The sequence below is a fragment of the Muntiacus reevesi genome, unplaced genomic scaffold (genome assembly GCF_963930625.1).
Source record: "Muntiacus reevesi unplaced genomic scaffold, mMunRee1.1 SCAFFOLD_248, whole genome shotgun sequence".
NCBI classification, from domain to species: Eukaryota; Metazoa; Chordata; class Mammalia; order Artiodactyla; family Cervidae; genus Muntiacus; species Muntiacus reevesi.
The window spans coordinates 17637-34986 of NW_027077953.1; the positions used below are offsets into that span (position 1 = coordinate 17637).

Sequence of the window (17350 nt, forward strand, 5' to 3'; positions counted from 1 at the left end):
GGGCTCTCCTCCCTTCGGCTGCCAGCAACAGATGCACAGCCCCTGCCTGAGCCACTCTGTAATTTGTATAGGTGGATGCAGCACCACACCAATTAGCCAGAGGCAAGAAATTCAAGTTCAACCTGAAGCTTTGTTACTTCAGACAGCCCTGGTGGCCGCCTCTCTCCTCCAGCCCGAATGGGCGAAGGTGCCAGGGGTGGGACAAGCCGCGGTGGTGATGCTGGTGCTAAAAGGTGGCTCACCTGGGTGGCCTGAGCAGGGGAAGGAGCCAGGAGGACCAAGCCCAGAAGACCCATCCTGGAAACCCCCCACCTCCAGCCCAGGGATCAGAATCATTTGCTATGAATGCAGGCACGTAAAAAAATGTAATTGTTATTTTGAGTGGAAAGATGAGGACGAATCTGTTAACGCAAAACAAACAGAACTGGTTTTGTGTCCTTCAAACCCCAAGGGAAATGAGCTCCGGTGTATCAGCTCTTTGGAATTCTCTGTTCTTAAGTGAGTCTCCCCTGATGAGAGAGGATGAGAAATAAAGGGTCTGCTCCAGGGTGGATGCGCCTCCATCGTCTCCAGGTCAGAGGCAGCAGGCCCTCCTTAAGGGAAACTGGTTATGTGAGACCCCGAGCTCCCAGAAAGCAGAAACTCCTGAGGGGCTCAGGGCCTGGACCTTTGGGAGATGATGCTTGAGTCACCAATGAGGAGTCCCCACTTCACTCCAAGCGATCCCAGCACCACCACCCCGCCCCCAGCAACTGGGCAAGCAGAGGGCTTCAAGGACCGAGGACACATCAGCCTCCCCAGGCAGGGCCCCCAGTGGGCATTTTCTTCTACCCCCAGGTCCAGGCACCTGGCAGGCTGAGTTGAGGATCCTGAAGGGAGGGAAGGTGATGTCAGGGGAAGCAAGGGACTATAAAGTGGAAGCAAAGGACTATAAAGTCAGCTGACACAGTGCTTAATGGAAAGTGCAGAGGGAAGGGAGGCCAGGAGCCAAATGATTCTAGGGCATGAGGCTGATAACAGGTCCAGCCACAGGTGGCAAGAAAAGTCAGGAGGAGATGCTTGGGGCACAGGGAGGGGAGGGAGGAGGATAGAGAGCTCTGGGAGAAGCATGATTGAGACTGAGGGTCAACCAGATGAGGAGGGGTACCCTGGGCAGCTATAGGAAGGACCTGGGGCCGGGTCCTTGGCTCTGAGAGGGGATGACATAGGAAAAACTGAGGACGCAGGTCAGGGACTTGGGAAACTCTTAGATTCACGGCCATGGGGCAAAAAACTCACATAGAGGTAGAAGAGAAGCAAGTAAAGCAAAGGAAGCAAGGAAATGAGACAGAGGTGTTAGTCATCCCACACCCAGGATTGCAAAAATATGGGGACAGGATGATGCTGGGGTCTGTACTGGTTCTCTAGACAAACCTCTAGGGTCATCTTTCTGCAGGACCATCCTGGTGACCAGCCTGAAGGACCCAGGACCAACTGCCTACACCTTGCCTGTCTAGAGGGTCTGACATAGAAATGAAGCCACGAAGTCCCCTAGAGCGAAGGACAAGGACGCTGGTATGCTGCACTCTCTACCAAGGTTAGTTAGCTCTAGACTCAGATAAAGCAGGTGTCATCTTGGGAAATCGCAGGGAGTTTGGGCACTCTATACCAAGGGTGCTGGCATTTGGTGGGGGGTGGTGTCAGTTCATGGACCCAGTCCTGGGGAGCAGACCCAAAGCCTGTAGGATATGCAGATGGGAGATGGGAGGTGGAGGCAAACCTCACTTCCTTCCTACTCACCCCAAGGCACCGCCTACAGTTGATGTGGGCGGCATCTCAGAATTGTGTCTGCCTCCTTGGTGAGTGAACAAGGAAGTTTTGACTCAGAGAAGTCAGTCAATGTCACTCAAGGGCTGAGCAGGCCCAGGAATGTCCCAGTTCTTAAGACAGCCCCAGATGGGGAAATCCAGGGGATTGTCTCTCAATCTGAAAAAGAATGAGTTGGAACTGCCCCAGCACAGGCTTGGGCCTGACCTACCATCTCACAGGCCTGCCTGCTGATTGCCAGCACACACAGCGCTTCCCTGGACTCAAACTTCCAACATCAGAAAGGCAGGCTGTGCAGTGGGAGGCTGGGGGCTGCAGGGCAACACAGAGGGCTCTTCTCCCAGGATGAGAGTGCTGCGCCCTCTGATGACCGGCCCGCCTCCTCCGCTGGCACATGAGGCTGCTGGGTGCCCTGTGCGTCCTTGGCTCCCGCCCACAGGTATTTTCAGTGGAGACAGGACCCTTTACCTCCTCCAAGCCATTTCTACCCCATTGGACGGGGAAACCAAGGCACGCCCTGAGGAGGTGACCAGAGACAGAGCACGTGGGGCTGAGCCCCTTCCCAGAGGTGAAGATTCCTCAGGGTGGCAAGAGGGCCGTGAGGCTCAGAGCTTTGAGATGCTGCCCAAGAAACAGGGCACAGATGTGTGCTATTGGACCCCTGTTCCTCAGCCACAAAACTTTGTCCTTCCTTCCCAATATCCCAGAGCCTCAGGAGAAGCTGGGGCAGAGATGAGGAGGAGGATGACCTTAGAAGTGGAAAGCTCCCTCCTTCCACTTTCTTTCCTTCCTCTTGAAGCATCATCCCTCACACAGCACCCCAACTAGACCACCGTGGCCCCCAGTCTTGACTTGATAGGGCCCTGGCTCTTGGGGAGCTCCGATAGACCATGCACCCGTCAGGAAGGAGGGCAGGTAGCTCATGGGAAGTAGACGAGCTTGGCATCCCAGTTAGGTGAGTATCAGGTGTGTGGGTGGCGGGCAGTCAGGGTGTGTCCATGCAGTTCATGACCAAGCACAGAGATTCAGTTTGCATTTTTCCCAAATATTTTGATGTCTGTTCAGGATGAGAAAATTTCTGTATCTGTATATATATATGTATATGTATATATATGGAAAGTTTCCACATCCCTCCATTCCAACTCACGGTTCTAACACAGGGAGAAAATTTCTAAGAATTCCTGCCCTCCCCTCCCCTGTAAATCCATGCCCCAAATTAATCTTTCAAATTCCCCAAGAAGCACCCAGACTCTTTCCCCAGGAATAACTGTTCTACACTAAGCAACCTCTGGTTCCATTTCTGAGAATATCCAATACATAAATTGGATATTTCTATGAACACTAGCATGGGCTTCTTTGGTGACTCACTGGTAAAGAATCTGCCTGCCAATGCACAAGACTTGGGTTCCATCCCTGGGTGGAGAAGATCCCCTGGAGGAGGAAATGGCAACCCACTCCAGTATTCTTGCCTGGAAAATCCCATGGGCAGAGGAGTCTGGAGGGCTACAGTCCATGGAGTCACAAAGAGTTGGACACAACTTGGCTACTAGACAACAATAAACACTGAAATCTAAGCACATGAAAACCAGCTGCTCTAATGTCAGTTTGTCTTGAGTCCACAAGTCTCTGTCCTCCCTAGATTCAGTCTCTTCCCCAGACAACAAGGGATTCAGATGAGACAGTGGTCCCCAGGTCTACCAAGCCTGAATCCTTTCCTTCTGTCACAAGCTGACCACGTGGGACCCTGAGGACAGAGCTAATGTCCTCACTGTGTGGATGACTCCGGGCCTGGAGGATGGACCTAAGACCAGAGGTGGTGCTGATGATGGACCCAGGCTTCCAGACAAGGGTTTCCTTCTCACTCCAAGGTCCACAGCTCACACACCTGGTGCCGGGAATGGCTCCCCACAGGGTTCTTTGGCCTGTGGAATTGCCCGAACCCATGCCTCCTGGAAGCCCCCATCCAGAACCTCGGGATTACTCAGGCTCATTACTCGGGATACTCAGGCAGAGAGGCAAGGCATTCAGAACCTCAGGGAACAAACAGAAAACAATAGAGTCTCAGGTCAGAGTGGAGTGGGATAAGCTTGAAAGTTTGAGGAGTTGTGAAGTATAGCAGTCGGGGAGAGAAAATTGATGATGATGGCACTGTTTTTGTATAGAGCTTGAATTATTTGTGAAATAGTTTACTTATAGGGTCTTATCAACTCTGTGTGTGTGTTAGTTGCTCAGTCGTGTCTGACCCTTTGCGATTCCGTGGACTGTAGCCCACCAGGCTCCTCTGTCCATGGGATTCTCCAGGCAAGAATACTGGAATGGGTTGCCATTCTCTTCTCCAGGGGATCTTCCTGACCAAGGGATTGAACCTGGGTCTCCTGCATTACAGGTGGATTCTTTATGGGCTGAGCCACCAGGGAAGTCCCTTATCAATTCTAAATCCTACCAACAGTGATGCAAGACACCACCTATAAGCAATCTCCTCCTGCTCTCTGCACATGTATTCAATTATCAGAGTTTGCCGGTATCACCTCCTCCATACTCCTCAGCTCCCTCTCCCTCCTCTCCTGCTCTAGTCAACGACCTGGCCATCTGTCAGCTGGGTTATTGTAACTGTCCCCTAAGGAGCACCTCCCTGCCTGTGGTCTCGGCTCCCCCACATTCAAAACTACGCCTTGCTCTAGAGGCTGATTTGGCTATTTTAACTCCCCTGATTAAATCTCTTCTGTGGGGTCCCATTGCCATCAGAAAGATGGTCTCCAGACTTTCCAGGGCCTACATCTTTCTACAAGCCCACCCATGCCCACCTGCCCCTTGGTGGACCCCACAGCTTAGGCTGCCCACAGTCACTCATTGAGCTGGGCGTAGGCTGACACCACTCCCACATCCTGAAGCCTTCCTGCCCTACTTTGCCCGGTTGCCAGTGTCTCAAGTTCACTTCTTCAGTCCTCAGTTCAGGCCCTTATCTCCTGAACCCTCACCTCATTTCACTGGCTACCAAGGCTACCTACCTTTGCTAACTTAGTCACAAGCAGCAAAAAAAGATGATAATGGCATTACTGTATCTCTTTATCCTTTCTCAGCGGTCAGACACTTTAGGCACAGAGCCAAATCTTGAACCAAAAACAGAGGCTCACAGAAGTGCCCAAGAAGTATCTGTTGATTCGCGTTAAGTGTTCCATGCCCCCCTTCGAAGGCTCCTGCCGGGAGCCAGCACACGAGATCCCACCCATGACAAGGTCATGAGGAGAAGGCCTGACGGGCAAGGCGGATCAGGTTTTCAGGTATTCCGAAAAGCTGCCCCCGGTGCTCACCTTAAAGATGATATCTGTCTTTCTTCAATAGACTACTCCCTAATTTCTGTGACACAAGCAGAAGGCCTTCCTTGATCTCTTTCCTAATAAGGATCAATTTAGAACTTTAATCAATAAGTTTCCCAGGTGGTGGTATTTTATGAGATTATCCAGGGTGAAAGGAGTGTTTTAATTTAAACTCCTTTGCTGTATTTTAGTTTGTTTGGCAAATGCGTTTATGCCCTTGGTACTAATATGCATGATTGTTTGTAATACCCTAATCATAAAACAGCATAAAGAACCTGATCACTTAAAGGCCCTAATAGACACAGAGCCCTTCGTGGATGAGGAAGCCCTATTAGAGAACATAAAAATATTATTCTAAAAGTGGTTATAGTTAAAGATTTAGAAAAATAAGAGTTTAAACCTGTTAATTTTAACCAGGAATGCTAAACAGGGGCTGCCTTACCAGAGCTGCAGAGTCTTTGTGTGGTAAACCTTTTAGACAAATTTAACTGATAACTTCCGCAAAAGGACTGACCTTTGTGTTCATTAAAGAATAGATTACGGAAAACAGCTTTGCATTCACCTAGGTCATAAAATGTCAATAGGCCCCGAGGCCAAAAGATAATGTATAAGACACTCGCAAAGAAGTTACTATAAACACCCTGGTTTCCTGAGGGACAAGATGGTGTAAGGTTAAACTGTCTTCCCCTTAGAAATGTGCTAATTTAGGGTATAAAAGCCACGGTAAAGAATAAAGCATTGCCAGACTCTGCCAGTCCCTGCAAGCACCCCCGTCTGGTCATTCTCTCTCTCTCTCTCTCTCTCTCTCTCTCTCTCTCTCTCAGACTTGGCCCTATGAAGGCTAGTCTCACGTGTCTTCTCTCTTTTGCCGACGCCGTTCATCCTGAGGGTACCCCCTGGATCCTGCCGAGGCTGGACCCCGGCAGGCTCCCTGAAGCTGAATATGGCAGGGGTTATGGACATGGGCTCCGCAGCCAAGTAATCCAGATTCCAGTTCTGCCTCAGATACTCTCTGAGTGTGGGCCCACATCAAAGGTGGCGAGTGGTTGAAGCAAACTCTGTAGTCCTGGAGCCCATTCTGATACCCAAAACTTAGAAAGGTGCTTCTCAATGAGGCCTACACAGAGCAAGAGAGAGGGTTTGGAAGGTCCGTGAAGAAAGGAAACCCCTGTAAAAGTTGGCCCCCACCCAGAGGCACGGAAGTGGGGAACAAGGGAGGGGCTCCGTGCCAAGCCAATACCTGAGGGACTCTGAGAAGGCCTCCATGCTGTTCTTGAACGTGGAGGAGCCTCCAGCCAAGAGGCTTAACAGGTCCATGACTCTGGAGGCGTTGACCACGTGGCCCCTTGCCTTCCGCACCGGGGGCAGCCGGCTCAGGGTCACCTCGATCACCCCCAGCACGTTCGCCTCTAGCAACTACGCAAAGCCCTGTTTGGTCAGCCACGCATTGGGCGCGCTGGGTGTGCGAATTCCCCAGACCTCAGGGTCCTGGGAAGAGTGAGGGCAGGACGGCAACAGGGTGCTGGGCCCGGAGAGAGGACGTGGCCGTGGTGCCAAGTCACCGTCCAGCTGGGATGTTTAGCTGAGTCAGCAACATTGTGCCGGGAGGGAGAAGGCAAGAGCCTTCAGCAGAGGGAAAGAGGGTGTGGCGGCTGCAGGGCTGCCAGGGGTTGCATATTCTCTGAGCTCTTGGAAGGCAGGGGTTGTCCTACTCATTTTTTCTGCATCCGTAGGCAATAAGCCCCTTTACTAAGGTCACAGACAGAGTTTGGGAAAATAGAGTGATGCCACCAAATATCAGAGGAGAGAGACAGGGACTGGGAGAGAGGGATGGTAAGAAACAGAAATGAAGGGGAAACTAGAGAAGAGAAAAGGAAATGAATGAAAAAAGAGATGCAAAAAAACCCCCACAAAACTATGAATAATCACTTTCTGCAAGCTGCTTGGGAAAGACACACTTGAAAACCCCAGATGGGAGAATTTAGAGAACGGGCCTGCATCGCGCATCTGGAGATGAGCTTTGAAACACCTGCACCAATTCCTAGGCAGTATCAAGGCTTTGAAAATCAAAACACCTTGGGGATCTTCCCAGTAAATGAACGAACACAACGAAATCTGGATGGTATCTCTGTTCCCCACACGCTCCTTCACCCACTCGGTGGCCACAGTCATGCTCTCAGTCTTGGTGACGTCCAGGATCACTGTCTGCAGCCTGCCTGACGTCTGGCTCCTCAGCTGCTCGGCCCCCTGCTCCGTCAGACACGCAGCCAAGACCCTCCAGCCTCGCAGGTCCAGCTGCCTGGCCAGCAGGTTCCCGAAGCCTGAGTCACAGCCCGTGATGAAGACGAACTTGTCCCGGAGGTGGCTCACCACTTGCCTCTCCCGGTACCAGCGGAGGAGGTAGAAGAGGCCCACGAGGACCGCCAGGTGCAGCCACAAGGCTTTGCAGGGGACAGACTCTAAAGGCTCCAGTTGAACTAGAGTTCCAGCACTGTCTGCCGTGGAGGACTCAGACATCCTCCTGTTCATACTGGAGTCCCTTCTGATCTAGATTTTACAGTTCAAACTGTCTGTGCTTATGTCAACTCCACTCAGTAAATGTTTGTTTCTGTTACATTCCAAATGATCCAATAAGTCAATGCATCTTTAAAAAAAGTATTTATTTATTTATTTGGCTACGGCAGGTCTTAGCTGCAGCGTGCAGGATCTCCGTTGCGCTGTGTGAGCTCTTTCAGTGGGAACGTGGACCTGCAGATCTGCCTCGTGGCCTTCAGCAGCTGTGGCCCCCAGGCTTAGTTGTTCCACAGCATGTGGGATCTTAGTTCCCCAACCAGGGATTGAACTTGCATCCCCTGCATTGCAAGGCAGATTCTTAACCACTGGAACACCAGGGAAATCCAAAGTCAATGCTTTTTTAAGGTATGAAATATTAAAACCTACTGTTCAATGGCATAACATCCCCCAAAGTCTCTATAACCTCATTTTTATATTCAGGAAGGTGAACTAAGAGGACTGGGAGATACCTCCCACTTCAGTTGCACTCAGTCAAGAAACCTGTATGACTTTGTACAAATGCCTTCTCCACTCAGTCCATACTCAGACCATCATGAGAGGAGGACACACAGTCAGGGTCTCTGGAAGCACGGGGACCTCAGGGGAATTCCTGCCCTGCACATAGTAGGTGCTCAGTAAGCGTTAGCAGAAGACAGAAGACCGGGCTCCAGAAGTGACTCCATTGGAGGCTGGGGGAAGGGGACTGGGCTGGGGGACCTGGCAGGTGGCAGAGGATGGAGGGTGGTGGCTCTGTGGGAGGGGACAGAGGGAAGACTGCAGGGAGTTTCCTGTGAGACAGAGGCTGCGTGCCCCAGGGAAGGGTTCCGGCCCTGCCTCTCGCTTACAGACCTCTCTTGTTTGTCCATCCTTGTGCTAACCCTGGGACCCCAGGTCATATGATAAGCCCCAGAAAGACACATTAGCCCCTCGCTTCTGCAGACAAAGGGGTGACCTCACTTCCTTCTTCAAATGCTCCTCAGGTCGCCCCACGCACCCCTACACCTCCGCAAGGTCACCCGATTCTCCCTCTCATAGACGCACACCCAGCGCCGCCCAAGGCCGTGGCCACAGTCACTGGGCCTGGGTAAAGTTTTCACCTTTTATTTTAAGGAAAATATAATCAACGGACATGCACGTTTTCAAGACAAAACAAGAATTGGTGTCTGTGTCCCCCGATTGAAGACACCGTTTCCTAGCCAAGACTGGCTGGGCCGTCACCTGGGCTGATGTGTCAGGCGGGTGGTCACCCTCCACACACACCCCTGACTACAAGTGTCTTTAGGGAAGAAGGGCTTTCATCTCCACGGGCATTGCAGTGGGAGCGCAGACTGGCCAGGTCCAAGGCACAGCTGGAAGAGGTGGGCAGGGGCAGAGGGCGGGGGCCTGGACCCTCCCGGCTGCTCAGCCCTCCCCTAAGTGTGGATTCTTCCAGGTCGCAGGAGGGCCATAAGGCTCAGAGCCTTGAGAGGCTGATGAGGGAACAGGACACAGAGGAGAGCTACTGATCTCAGCTTCTCACTACAAAGCTTGTTTCTTCCTAATATCCCCGAGTCCTCAGTAATGTCCCAAGAGGAGACTGGGGAGGAGATGGCAGTGAGGTGGGATGGGCGTCCTGGGGACACCCGTCCTGGAGAGCTCCGCTCCCCACTGTATTTCCCTCCCCCGACGCATCCTCTCCCCACTCTATATGCAACTCCCCCTACAATGCACCCCAGTCTTGGGTTACAGGGCCTTAGCAGGCTGGGGGCTATTCCAGTACACCATGAGATCCACCAGGAAGCTGGGCAGGTAGCTCATGGGGAGGTAGATCAACTTGGCGTCCCAGCCAGGCGAGTATCGGGTGCGGGGGTGGCAGGCGGTCAGGGCGTGCTCCATGCAGTCGGTCACCAAGGACAGATCCTGGCAGCAGGTTGTCTCCAACAAGTCGACTGAATTCAAGACTGTCCAGAGTGAGAAAGAATTCAGATATATTTTGACTTCCGTCATTTCTGATTTAGGGATCAACTTATGGAGCAATGTTCTTAAGAAACCCTTGACCGCCTAACTTGAATCAACCTACATTCTCAAATGAGTGCCCCAATTCTTACCCCAGGAGCAGTGGTTCCACACGAAGTCACCTCTAATTCCATTCCTGAGAATATCAGGACTACATAAACTGCAGGTGTCTACAAACAATAAATCTGAGGACATGAAAACCACTTGTTCTAATGCCAGCTTACCATGACTACACAGGGTCTTCCCTCTCTGGCTTCAGTTTCCTCCCCAAATAATAAGGGGTTCAGGGAGCCAGTGGGCCCCATGTCTACCAAGCCTGGAGACTTTGCCTACATCACCAGGTGATTACATGGAACCCTGGGGACAGAGCCCATGTCCCCACTGTGTGGGTGACTCAGAGCCTGGAGGATGGACACGATACTGAAGGAAGCGCTAATGACCGACCCAGGCTTCCAGACAGGTTTTGCCTCTCTCCCCAGGGTCCACAGCCCACTCACAGTTAGCCAAGAACTTCTCTCCATAGAGTTCCTTGATCTCTGGGCTGGCCTGATTCCAAGATGCCTGGAGGCTCTGAGAAAGTACCTTAGGGCTGGTCACAGTGGTCTTGAAATAACCAGGCTCAATCATAACCACCTTCACCCCAAAGTAGGAGAGCTCCCTCCTGCAAGGCAAACAGGCAGAGGGGCAAGGACTTCAGAGGTCTTTCAACATAAACACAAACACACACCCCAAATTAGTAAGATACCAAGAAAAACTGCAGTGGGATAGCAGAAAATGCTGGGAGGTTGTGAAGCACAGAGAGTCAAAGGGAGAAATCTAATGATGCTGTTATTCTGAATAGAGTTTGAATGTTTTTCCAAATATTTTGTACACATATGCCTATACCTCTAAATCCTACTAGTTGTGTTCCACGGTAACGCTTAAGTACCATCTCCTCATATTCCCCTCACATCTAATTGGTCACCAACCTTTTTCTATTTTATCTGCTCCATACTCCTCAATTTCCTCTTCCTATCCTAACTGGTCTACTTCCTGGCCATCTATCAGCTGGACTGTTGGAACTGTCTCCTAAATATCATCTTCCCCAACATTTGGAGCTATCTTCGGCCCTGCAGGAGGTAGGGTCTCTACTGCTGATATGATTAATTGGTTTGCTTGATTAATTGCTTCCATGAGGTTACACTGCCTACAAGATTCCCCCTACCTAATATTATGGCAGCAATAAATGTGGAACATGCTGTAGCCAATTATATCAGTGACAATTTTGCCTCACGTTCAGACTATGGGACATCCAGGCCAAAGTAAGTTCATTCAAACTCTAGAGTCATGGAGCCGATCCTGACATCAAAAACTTAGGAAGGAGCTTCCCAAGGAATGCCTGGCAAAGTAAGAGAGACAATCACAGAAAAGAAGAGCTCCAGTCAATGATGAAAGGAACACGGTGAAAGGCTCCCCCAGAAGCACAGAGGCAGGAGGACCAAGGTGGGCAGTCTGCCCCAGGCCATCACCTGAGGGAGTCTGAGAAGGCCTCCACGCCATATTTGGACATGCAATAGCCTCCACCAAAGAGGGCCACCCGGCCCATGACGCTGGAGACGTTGACCACACGGCCCCTCGCCTTCCGCACCAGGGGCAGCACATTCAGGGTCACGTCAATCACCCCCAACAGGTTCACATCCAGAATCTTCACGAAGTCCTGTTTGGTCAGCCACTCATTGGGTGCAGTGGGCGCGGAGATGCCGGCATTATTCACCAGACCCCAGAGTCCTGGGAACAGTGAAGGCAAGAGGGCACCGCTGTGCTGGGCCCAGCGGTGAGGACCCCGTCACGGCGCCAAGTCTCCTTCTGACGCGGCAGGATGTTAGGAGAGAGGCCGCGGGGGAGCGGCTGCAGCCGCCACGACCCTGCTCCTGGGGTTTGGGGAGACCTTGCGAGCGCCGGGAGGACAGAGGGCGCCACCCCACCCCCTGCCTGGCGACAAGGGGCCAGAGCTGATGAGGGCGGGTACTGAGCTTCAGAAGATCGAGTATGTCTATAGTCTGGGACTGAGATTGAAATTGTGAGTTTTCACAATCCATGTTGCCTTTGCAGACTTTATAAATACTCCTCTGACTTTTCATATTTTCTGATTGGTTTCTCAACATCTAGTATAAGGGAAAGAGAGGAAAACAGAGAGAAATAATGAGGAAGTGTGGGAAAGAGAGGAAGGAAGGAGAAAAGAGATAAAAGACAAAGGTAAAAAGATGAGTGAGGGTTAAAGGCAGATTGGTTGAGGAAAAGAGACCTGAAGTCCTGGGTTTGGGGGAACTGGTTAGAAGCGTGGATTGACCTGTAGGGCCTGGCCTTGAAGCGCCTGCATCAGTGCTGAGTTATATTCCTACAAAAATTTGGGAGTCAGTGGGTAGGTTTTCAGGAGAAGCCATCTTTCCCCAAATCAGAAATACATCTTTTTCCCAGAAAATTCTACCCTCTCCCTCCCACAGGGGGCCACTCTGGCCCCAGTCCCGTCAGATCACTGGTTGCCCAGCTTCATAGGAACCTGTCTGTGAGACACAAAGACACATCAAGAACTTAAAGACTTATCAACTAACAGAACTCAGGGCAGAACAGCAAGGTCAGGGCATTTGGGAACAGGGTGTTGGCGTGAACACACAGAATTAGTCCCTCCACTACTCAGCACCAAGCCTGCCCTTGTAGAAATGGGTATTCCTCATCATTTGACCAAAGATCAAATTAGTGTCCATGATTAGAGCTTAGGCAATTGGGTAGAAAGAAGTTTACCTAGACATCATTTATGTTCAAGGCAATGAATAAAATATGGGAACCAATTACATTCATACCATGAGGTAATTTTCATGAAGTAGAGCTATTCTAAAGAATACAATATTCTCAATCATTATTTATTAGGTTTTTGAACACATTTTTGTTGCCTGTAAAACTGTTCATCTTCTTTCAGTGGAAAATTAGGAAAGAGACTATGTCCAAAATGCAATATCATGTATGCCAAAATGCTATCAGCCACTCATCTGTGGGTGGTAGGATTGGGGGTGATTTGGTTTTCGTCCACATACTTTTCCCACTGTCCACCGTGTCATGTTTAAAATCTGTATTTAGATAAATTAAAGTTCTCTCCTTCTCCCATAAAACACAGGCACAGCTGCAGTACCACAAAGAGACACATCACACATAGAGAAAAACAAAAAATTAAAAAAGAGAATGTGACCCCACAGTAGCTTTCAGGCCTTCCTTAGACAACTCCTGAGAGTTCAGCGTCAGCACCGAAAATGGGTGACATTACACCTCAAGTAGCCTGGCTATGGGTCACCAGCAAGAGCGTGTTTAGGGGCTGAGAACACAGCCCAGCTCCAGCCCTGCCCCCAGCCAGCCATGCAGCCTTCCAGCCAGAGTCCGCCTCTCCACTCCTCCCCGAGCAAGTCCACCCTGATTACCCAGGTGAGAGAGCCAGGCTTTCGCTGAGAGAGGAGGGGACACCAGACCAGCAGTCTGCAAGGACACAGTCTCATCAGAGAAATCTCTCCCCCACACTGCAGAGCCTCAAGGTCAGGAGGTGGGGGTATGGTGTGGCAGAGGCTTGACTGGTCAGCTGGGTGAGGTGAAGAAGGCAGGTGGGACTCCAAGTCACAGAAACAGCTTGGAATCTTCCCCAGGGAGCTGACAACCAGTGCCCCTCACACAGAGAGAAGAAATAAACAAACAAGAAGCCCGGGTGTTACCTCTGTCCCCCACATGCTCCTTCACCCACTCGGCGGCCGCAGCGACGCTCTCAGGCTTGGTGACGTCCAGGATCACTGTCTGCAGCCTGTCTGACGTCTGGCTCCTCAGCTGCTCGGCCCCCTGCTCCGTCAGACACCCAGCCAGGACCCTCAGGCCTCGCAGGTCCAGCTGCCTGGCCAGCAGGCTCCCGAAGCCCGAGTCACAGCCCGTGATGAAGACGAACTTGTCCCGGAGGTGGCTCACCACCTGCCTCTCCCGGTACCAGCGGAGGAGGCAGAAGAGGCCCACGAGGACCGCCAGGTGCAGCCACATGGCCTTTTACGGGACAGACACACGCGGCCTGGGGTGAAATAGAGTGGCTGGTGATCAGACAGGACAAATGAAGCACACACAGGATTACTGTTGGGAAACCAGGGCCCAGGCTGTCTGGCGTGGAGTTCTGAAGGTTGTCCTGTTCACCCTCTGCAGTGAGGATGACTGACTCTGACCCCGATGCGTGCTCTTTGGTACACTTAACCCGTCTCTAACAGATGTCTATGCAGATGCCCTCAGTCTCTCAGGGGTGACAGGTTTCCCAACCACCTCCGTCTGGCCCTCCCACACTCCCTGCTTGCCTCTGCCCTCCTCTCCCCTCCCCGCCCCCACACACTGGGGCCCGCACGTCGCAGGGTTCCCTGGCTCACGACTATCTGCTTCCCTTTGTCCCTTTCAAGTCTGGGACCTGAGTCTCCCAGATCCAAAGAATACTCTTCAGGGGGAACATACTTAGATTCATGAAACACACGGCTTCAGCACCCAGTGCGTCTGCCAACTCGCTGAGCGGCCTCCTCTGACCTGGCTCCTCCCCTGGCTCAGCTCCCAGGAGTCCCTCCTGAAAGGCTAAGTCCCGCAGCTTCTCTAGCATCAGAAGGAGAAGGCAAAGGAGAATAAGGTCTCACCTGGTTCCCCGGGCCAGAAAGATGCTCTGGGGTGCAGCGGGGGCGTCTGGGGCACTGCGAGGAGACAGGAGGGGGTGAGGGGACACAGGCGAGGGTGAGACTCTCCCCGATGCTGGGACGGGTCCTGGAAGGACTCACACGAAGCTGCTCTCATAGCTGGTCCCCTTTTACTCCGTGAAGAGGCCCTGCCCACAGCCCTGGGTGCCCGGCTCCATTGGCCTCTCCCTTCTGCGCCCAGCCCCCGCCCAGCCCAGCTCCACACCCAGGATCCTGACCACTCAGACAACGAGCAGAGGCTGATCTGACCTGTGGCAAGCATTCACTGGGACGCTAACTCTCCCAAGCAGGAGATCTATAAGCCACCATGACGGAAAGGAATACCTGCAGTTTGTATTAGCGTGACAGTGGAGAGGAGGAGGGAGCTGACCCCTCGGGAGACTAAAGAAAGGACCTGAGACCAGACCCCAGAGCAGCCTTGCCTGGAGGGGTTCACGGGGAGAGGGGGGAGACCATCCAGTAACAGGGTTGCACCACCAGGCTCGTGGGGCTGGAGAGAGGGGCAGGGACAGGAGGAGCCGGGGTCAGGGCCCTGGGCATCTCCTCACCGTCCACTTGTATCACAGCTCCGACTCCCAGTAAGCAAAGAAAACAGACACTGGGAGGAAGGAGAGGCTTCCCCAAGGACACAGAGGCTCAGATGCTCCTGGAACCCACCCTAATAGCCAACAACAGAGGAGATGGCAGATCAGCCTTTACTGGTCATTTCCACCCACAGGGAGCTGACTGTCATCCTGAGAGGGGTTGTCCCTCCGGTGGGAGTCGGCAGCAGTAATGGAAAGTCTGGTCCTGCAGAAACCAGCGTGTGCATGCTTCCTGGGTCACCAGCGGGACCCTCCTACAGGGGCTCCCCAAAGGGTGAGGCGGAAGGAGGCCAGGATGTAGGATGGTGCCCTGGAAACTGTCAGAAAGTTAGGGGGATGTGCAAGTCTTACACAAACACTAACCCTGCTAAGGGAGGAGGTTGTGGTTTCTTTACTGAAAGAAATGAGATTTTTTTTTTTCTCAATTACCACGAATCCCACCACCATAACTTCCCAAGGGGCCATTCAGCAGACTCATCCCAGCTTTCACCCCGTCTGCTTCCCTTTTGTGAATCTGAAAGTCATGTTATGACTCACTGGGGTCTCAGGAGCTTCAGACCACATTCTGGGTGGGAACAGCAACAGGAAAGCCAGGAGAGAGGAGAGAAGGGGTCTCAGTGACTCTCACTCACCTGAGACCTGCAAGGGGCGGAACTAGAAATCTCAGACGTGAACCCGCTGGGAGCCTCAGTGACATAAATCTCTGCAGGAAGTCCTGCGAGGGGGAGCTGCCGTGTGTGTGTGTGTGTGTGTGTGTGTGTGTGTGTGTGTGTGTGTGTGTAATAAAGCTTTATTAAAGTATAAAGGAGATAGAGAAAGCTTCTGACATAGGCATCAGAAAGGGGCTAAAGAGCACCCCCTTTGCTAGTGTTAGCAATGGAGTTATATACTCTCCAATGAATCCAAAGAATGTCTGGAGGTTGCAAAGACCTCACCAGACCCACTCCCATAATTTACATTGTAAGATAACAGAGTTGGCCAGAGGGTTTAATCCAGAGACTGTCCTCAGGCATGATACATTATTGTTATATAATCCTAAAGAATGTAGAGGAAAAAAAGTAAAAAGTTTGTCGTTTCTTCCTCCTTGAATATCCCAGACCTCTCTCTCCTTGGAGACCCCTAGACTTCTTATCAACCTGCCTAGGAAATGACTCTCTCATTCCCCCCTTTCCTTTTAGGAGAATTATGTTGCCTAGGGAAAAGGGGCGTCGTTCTCATTCCATCATTAAACCAAGTTAAAATCAAAATGAAAAGTCACATTATGTCCATAGTTACATCAGTCCATCTTAAGGTTGTTAGATGTCATCAGTTTAAGAAGAGGCATCACATGCGATTGTTGAAGGTATTTGCAGACTTGGAGAAAGTCTTTTCCTTGAAGTGGAGATGTCCACCACGGGAAGCCTTTCACCGATGAAGTGGGGAGTGCTCCGCAGACCCAGGAGTTAGACCTTGTGGAATGCAGCATAGGAGTGAGCCCAGGACAGGAAGGCATTGTCTTGAGGATCAAACGGCAGACTCAGGATTTCTGGAGTCAGCAGAAGTAGGCTCACATAGATTATCAGGCCCATCTTGTCCTGAAGGATCCCGGATGAGCCCCCAAGATGAAAGTTGTTGCTGAACCATGAGACACGGGAATTCTTGGCCTCCGGAGGAGATGAATTCAATCCGGGGCCAGAGACGAGGCTGGATTGCTCAGAGCTTTTGTGTAATAAAGTTTTATTAAAGTATAAAGGAGATAGAAAAAGCTTCTGACATAGGCATCAGAAGGGGGCAAAAGAGTGCCCCCGGGAGCTGCCCTTTGTACTGAGGCAGCGCACGTCTGAGCTCCCTGTGAATTGGAGTGACGGGGGGCGCCCCCTGGTGACGCCCTGCAGAGTGATGAGATGCACTTGTCAAGAGTCAGGGCCACGCACAATTCCTCCGTCCACCCAGGAAGGGTCCTGTGAAGAGGGGAAGGCATCGTAACAACAGGAGGTGGTAGGACTGGAGTGAGAGTTAATTGTGCAATTTATTTTCAGCCCCCCATGGATTCAGCCCCACTACCTGGTGATATAACACTGCCTTCCAGTGCCGGATTTCTGGCCCTTGGAAGGATTGAGGATTGGGAGTGGGGAATTACTGACCACATTCAGCTCACGGTGCGCCAGGACGGCCTGTGGAAAAAGTGACCACAGCTTCCTGTCTTACTACGGGAGATGTCCATAGCATGGGTTCCTGCCTTGCACACGTCCATTAAACCAGACCCACCTCCCTCCCCAAGGGAGGCGGCCAGGAAAGAGGGGGATGGGGCTCTGCCGAGGGTCCGGGCTGAGGATGTGCGAGGGTGTTCACTGCGCTTCCTTTTAATGCACCCGTCGTTCTGCCT

The 17350-nt window shown here is 51.8% G+C and overlaps 1 protein-coding gene and 1 pseudogene across 1 annotated transcript; both read right to left on the reverse strand.

Annotated features, from left to right (window-relative positions):
• Positions 1-138: 138 nt before the first annotated feature.
• LOC136155272 (retinol dehydrogenase 16-like) lies at positions 139-7640 on the reverse strand (annotated as a pseudogene).
• Positions 7641-9380: 1740 nt separating this feature from the next.
• Positions 9381-13852, reverse strand: LOC136155273 (retinol dehydrogenase 16-like). The gene is made up of 4 exons (XM_065917100.1): positions 13406-13852; positions 11180-11438; positions 10169-10332; positions 9381-9616 (listed from the first exon to the last, which is right to left on the reverse strand). The coding sequence occupies exons 1-4, from the start codon at positions 13716-13718 to the stop codon at positions 9399-9401; spliced, it is 954 nt and encodes a 317-aa protein (XP_065773172.1). The 5' UTR covers positions 13719-13852; the 3' UTR covers positions 9381-9398.
• Positions 13853-17350: the final 3498 nt, after the last annotated feature.